Below are 6000 nucleotides of genomic sequence, written 5' to 3'. Positions count from 1 at the left end.
TATTTCCATTTTTCCGCACTGTTGGTTTGCTGTTTCTGCATAGTACGAAAGTAGATGGACTTTTCCTTTTGATATGTTAGAACCGTATGTAGTCTGAGCCAATCATTTTTTTTGTCTGCCTCCTCTTACTGCTTTGCTGAAAAAAAATCTGCAGCTGCATCCCCTTCCTCCCTGTCTTCTATTTGATATAGTTTTGGGGCTCTTAGGAGGTTACTGAACCTTTACAGGAAAGCTAAAGATAAGGAAAACTGCTGAAATCGGAAGAAGATGCCATTTCTCCTCTAACGAGATATATTACAGAGCTTAATGTATTGCCATGTAGTACTGATTTATTAAAAAAGAAAGCGATATAACTATAGGTACGCTTTAACAATTTAAGAAAATCCTTTACATGGTCAAACAGAAGCTACATTGGAAGCATTGTGTTGAAATTTTAATACGTATTAAAATAGAAATATAGCAACAAAAACATATTTTTAGAAACAAGATGCCAAATAAATATTCCTTTTACAAATGAACTCAATGATTGAAAAATATCACATATCCTGCAAAGTGGTTTTCATCTCTCTCATAGATATGGTCTTTAATACTTAAGTTGAAAATGATAAGTCAAAAGTGAACCTCTCATGTTGAAAAGAATACACAATATTAGAGTTGAGGCAAAAGATTCACCGGACCTTGGTCCATCGGTCACGTTTATTTGTCTGTGGCCTCTAGACCAGAGGTCCCCAACTCCAGTCCTTAAGGCCCACCAACAGGTCATGTTTTCAGGATTTCCTTTGCATTGCACAGGTGATGCAATTATTACCTGGGCAAGACTAAGGAAATCCTGAAAACATGACATGTTGGTGGGCCTTGAGGACTGGAGTTGGGGACCCCTGCTCTAGACCATAGCTCTACAAACCTCTTTCTACATACTTGGCTCCCCAACACCTCTTCTGATTAGTAGATCTGGAGCGACATCATTGTTGTGGCATGAAGCACATATCATCATGACAGAAGAGGTCCTGGGGATGCTGTCACCTAGGAGGAGGTTTGAAGGGCTCTGGTCCAGGAGCCATGGACTACAAACATGATTGCTGGACCAGGGTCCTTCAAATCTTTTAGCTCAACTTTACACAGCATATGTTCAATACATTAAATAACTAAAAAAAGTTAATAATAAGAGAATACCAGTAACACAGGTCATGGACGTTACATAGGGAGATCAGGTTTGAGCACTCTTAACCTAAAGGTCATTTAGGCTGGAGAGCACCTACTGGACAATTGATTCAGCTGTCTCATTGCATACTGTCCCTTACATTTTTTTTTACAAGATGTATGTGAGTTTTTATGGTGGCAGGTTACTTGTTCCCCATGGACCTTTGAAACTGAATACAGCCTAACGATTCTCAAGGAGCCCAAATAGATAAAAATTGACTTCCAAAGACCTTCTGTACGAAGGTGCAAATTAAAATCAACATCTTGAAATAAAACATCTTTTTCTGGTGTCGGTAGCTGCCTACATTGACACGACCAAAAAAAAAGACATGCTGAATTCAGACATCCATGCATCGCAGTCTAGGTGAGGTTCTCCCAACCCAAACTCAACAGCTTTATATATGCCCATGAGGCCGTTGAGTTTAGATTGGGAGAACATCCTGATCTATACATTGACCGTGTCTCGCGGACATCTGAATTTGACCATAGACAAAAGCAAAGAATGGAAACTTTTGACAACTCTGCCATTTAGGTGTAAATTACCTGTCAAACTTATTGTGAAAAACTATCAGTAAATGAAATAAAAAACCTAAAAAAAGACAAGTCGTATTAAATTGTACAAATATATCATTATTTTGACAAACTGTAAAGGATTCTTTCCCCCAAAAAAATGTTAGGCTATTTCCAGCAGACCCAGAGACATTCTATGGAAAGTAGGTCCTGTCATTAGGGCACTGAATCAGGGGTTGTTACATACTACACATACTGCAGAGCATGCTCGCTGTAAACACTGCCTGCACCACCCCGATGAGTGGAAGCGGGCGGCTACAGGAAGAGTATAACTTAATCTTCTCCCAGTAGCCACTTCTCCAGTAAGCCGACCCGGAATTATTTAAAGGGAATCTGTCAGCAGGTTTTTGCTATGTAATCTGAGGTCAACATAATGTAGCACACAGTGTCACATATTTGTCTGTGTGTTGTTGTTTCCATACACTGTATGTTTTATCATTAGGAGATTATCATTGCATAAGAGCACCGGTCTGACCAAGCCCTCTCCTCTGATAAGCAGGTTACTGTCAATAGTCAATGTACACAGAAAGCTGTGGTGTGGGCTGGGTTAGCTTTCTGAGCTCAACTTCATACTACATCTAAAAACTCTGATTGTGTCACTGCTGCACCCAGTAAACTAAGTGATACATCGCTGGAATCAGGGTCTCATTTCATACATTATGCTGCTCTCAGATGAGGTAACAAACACATGGTGACAAGTTCCCTTTGAAAGCTATTTATCGCGAGATTACCACTATACCAGTATACTGCAGGGCTACTACTTGGTATATTTGCTTTTTCTCAGGTCTAATACACACAGAATAGTGCATCTATAGGAGTGTAGCTAGGCCCTTATTTCTAATTTCTTATACAGGCATACAGCGATATTTTTTTATCTGATCCCATACAAATCCAACAAAAAACAGAACTGTGGAATCAATCCCAGCGCTAGAGTTTGGAATTTTCCTTCGCTCTAAACAATAGCTCTGTTCACACAACACCTGATGAAGCACTGTACAGCGAAACCTCTGTGCTTATATAGGCTCTGTCCTGCTAGTATCAGGTTTCAACATTAGATTAAACTTAAAAGCTTGAAAAGCATTAGAAAATCATATCTGCTTTCTTCCAAAAACAGCATCACACCTGTCATTTGTTGCATTGTAGCTCAGCCTCATTCTCTTCAATGGAGCTGAGCTGCTAGGAAGCCACCAATGGAATTATGCAGCAATCAATGTATATAAAAACACATTTTTGGAAACAGTTTCACTCCTTTAGCTGCTTTCCAGTGCTAAGAAACTTGTGTGATATGATTGACTTAACATTAGATGCAAATAAGAAAATATGGCACTGTATAATTTCTTCACTGCTTCATATTCTTTCGTACCTTTTATTAGAATGGTAACATTAAAGGGGTTATATGTGAAAAATGAGAACGTGCTTGAAAAATAAACTTGGCAATTTATTTGCTATTAAAAATCCTCTCTATTCTCAAGAATGAAGGGATTTTTTTTATTTTATTGTTTACTGCTTATTTCCTAGTTTATCAGCCTCCTCGGTTACCTAGTTAATTCTTCTCTTTTCCTTTAGGTCTATGACATCACGTGATTAAAAACTGAAAAGCTGAATCCTTCTAAGCTCTATGTAGAAGCTGATTGAGCTGCATGAATTATCCCTATATAAGTCCCCATCATGGAGGAGGAGAGGAGTAGCAGGGTCAGGTGTTGAGGAGGGGGTGGGGCTAGGCCGCCAGGGACTTAGCAGTAAAGTAAAATTGTAGTTCTAATGATGAGTCATGCAGAGAAAAGAGACTTTCTGCTTCTACATAGATCTTAGAAGGATTCATCTAGTCTGTTTTTTTCAAATTATATCAGACCTAATGGAAAAGAGAACAATTAGCTGGGTAGAAAGGCAAATTGAGCAATTGCAAGAACACAGTGCTAAATATTATGATGACTGTAATATATTAAGAGGATAAAAACTTTGATGGGAGGGCTTCTTATCAGTTCTACTCAACATACACGTCTGCAGTTGTTAGGAAACTTGTCTCTAATGACAAGTCCATTTTCTATGATTCGGCTGTTGAACTCGCACTTGGATTGGCAGCAGCCACAGCGTTCCCCATCTCACCATGCGCTATTAAACAGAAACAAGTTTAATGTGATCATATACTGATTCTATGTTGGGTTCACTTTAGACTTGGAAACATAAAAATCAAGAATTCCATAAAAAATAAGATTAACACAGATTTAACATATTGCGAGTCTTTGTAATGATCTTGGTTGACCCTGTGATCAGATCTTGATATGTTGTCCATGGTAGACATCTGCTTTCTCCCAGCACACATACATTATCTTTATTTGACCAGAAGTGAAGTTTTCCTGGCAGATATTTAGAAGAGTTTTCACTCGGATTTTAAGGCATTGTTACTCCCATGTAAGAGAGAGTGAGGTTCCCCTACAGTTCAAGCTCCTCACTTCTTCCCAGGTTTTTAGGTATAATTGCACCATTGTTAAAAAATACATCTTTCGGTATTTCTTTACACGTTAACAGGTCCATTCTTTATGTGAAGATCTTGAGGCTTCACTGCGTTCACCATTTGCATTCGGGGGCCAATGATTGTGACTCCGACTGTTTTCATATCGCTGCAATGAAGAAATATGTAATCAGCATACAGTATACGCGGATAACATTTATGTCAGAGCTTTCGTTAAAGGGGATATAAACTTTTAGCATCTAGCCCCCGACTCGGAGAACTGTGAGTGGCATGGCACCAGACTGCTTCAATCAGAGCTTTGAATGGAACGACAGGACACATTTACACTTCTCCTAACTTCAGACTAGGGGCAATAAGGAATCGGTGATCGTCCCAGAGTCCCAGCAAATGGACACTCACCTCACCTAGCTTTTGTAATCAATACGGTGAATTGGTGTAAAAAATGCTTCTCCTTGGAATAGCCCTATAGTAGGCAATGACGTGAAGCTAACGTGAGGTGTTCTCCCATTCACCAAAATCAATCATTTAAAAAGAGGGCCCTTGTTTTCTTATAAAACTGATTTTTTTTAAACTTCATATATACAGTATTTAAATACCCCTGACAAAGCAGACTGCGAAACAAGAGTGAGCCATTGTATGGGCTAACTAAAAACTAGTCTGAATCTTATCCTAAATTTTTCATTATTTCTTGTCCTGTGATTGGATTTCAACAGTGGAAGTATCCATCTTTTATGGACACTTTAGCATGCCGCGTCGCTTTTGGTATACCTTTACTTGTATTTCTTGCATAATACACCTTATTGTTACTTGACACTCTTCTTATCTCACCCATGCATTTTTTCTGTGTCTAAAAGGAAGCCCAAAGGTATGAACTGGGATATAAACTGGTGTGCATGCAGCGTGTAAGCGCATGTCCACACTGGCCACTGAACAGAAAAAAACAAAGACAAAAACATAATGATTAATTACCCTGCGGTAAAGAAATAAACAGCATAGTGCATGAAAATAATATACGGTACTTAGATAACATGTTTTTTTTATTTAAAAAAAAATGCAAAAGCCATCCCACCACTTCACGGTGACCGTGATTAGAACAGTCCTAATTAGTGTATAATTGTCCCAATCACGGTCACCGTGGAGTGGTGGGATGGCGTTTGCATTTTTTTAGATAAAAAAACATGTTATCTAAGTACCGTATATTATTTTCATGCACTATGCTGTTTATTTCTTTACAGCAGGGTATTCAATCATTATGTTTCTGTCTCTGTTTTTGATGTTTTCTGTGTCTGCAGTATTGCATGGATTTATATGTTTTTGTCTTACATATCAAGACCAGTTTTACTGGTTCTTATATTTGCATCCTGCATGTATACAGCATTTGAAAAAAAAAAAATAATTTGAACATGTGCAATAATCAGAAATGTATCCATACAGCCTCTAGGATATAATTATTAATACTGTATATTACACACTATCAAGTGAATGGGTAAAATATAGAAAAACAATATGTGCATTCAGCTCAGCTCTCAAATACTTTGTTAGGTCCACGGGAACTGCTCAGAGGAAAGTCACAGTTGAGAAGCAACGAATGTGACTTGAAATGTTAGTAAAAATCCAGCCCTTGATTTCCAGTGTGAACAAAACCAAAAACTTTTATTGAAACGTCCAAATTCAATTCACAGAAACATTTAGAATCATGAATAAGAACCACAAACAAATGCCGCTTCGAAGCGCATAGGTTTTTGCTACTATCTCCA

At 38.2% G+C, this 6000-nt stretch overlaps 1 protein-coding gene across 2 annotated transcripts in view; it reads right to left on the bottom strand.

The window, feature by feature from the left end:
* Positions 1-313: 313 nt before the first annotated feature.
* EPHA3 (EPH receptor A3) overlaps positions 314-6000 on the bottom strand; it is a 562283-nt gene continuing 556596 nt past the window's right edge. Inside the window, exon 17 of one of the 2 annotated variants that reach the window (XM_069760981.1) lies at positions 314-4391. In XM_069760981.1, coding sequence (XP_069617082.1) covers positions 4286-4391 — 106 coding nt within the window. In that variant the 3' untranslated portion in view covers positions 314-4285. The remainder of the gene's footprint in view (positions 4392-6000) is intronic. The other variant, XM_069760980.1, reaches the window with a different exon arrangement.

This window comes from Ranitomeya imitator, chromosome 3 (genome assembly GCF_032444005.1).
Source record: "Ranitomeya imitator isolate aRanImi1 chromosome 3, aRanImi1.pri, whole genome shotgun sequence".
Classification (NCBI taxonomy): Eukaryota; Metazoa; Chordata; class Amphibia; order Anura; family Dendrobatidae; genus Ranitomeya; species Ranitomeya imitator.
The sequence above is the reverse complement of the archived record's forward strand: the minus strand, read 5'-3'. Positions and strand labels throughout refer to the sequence as shown.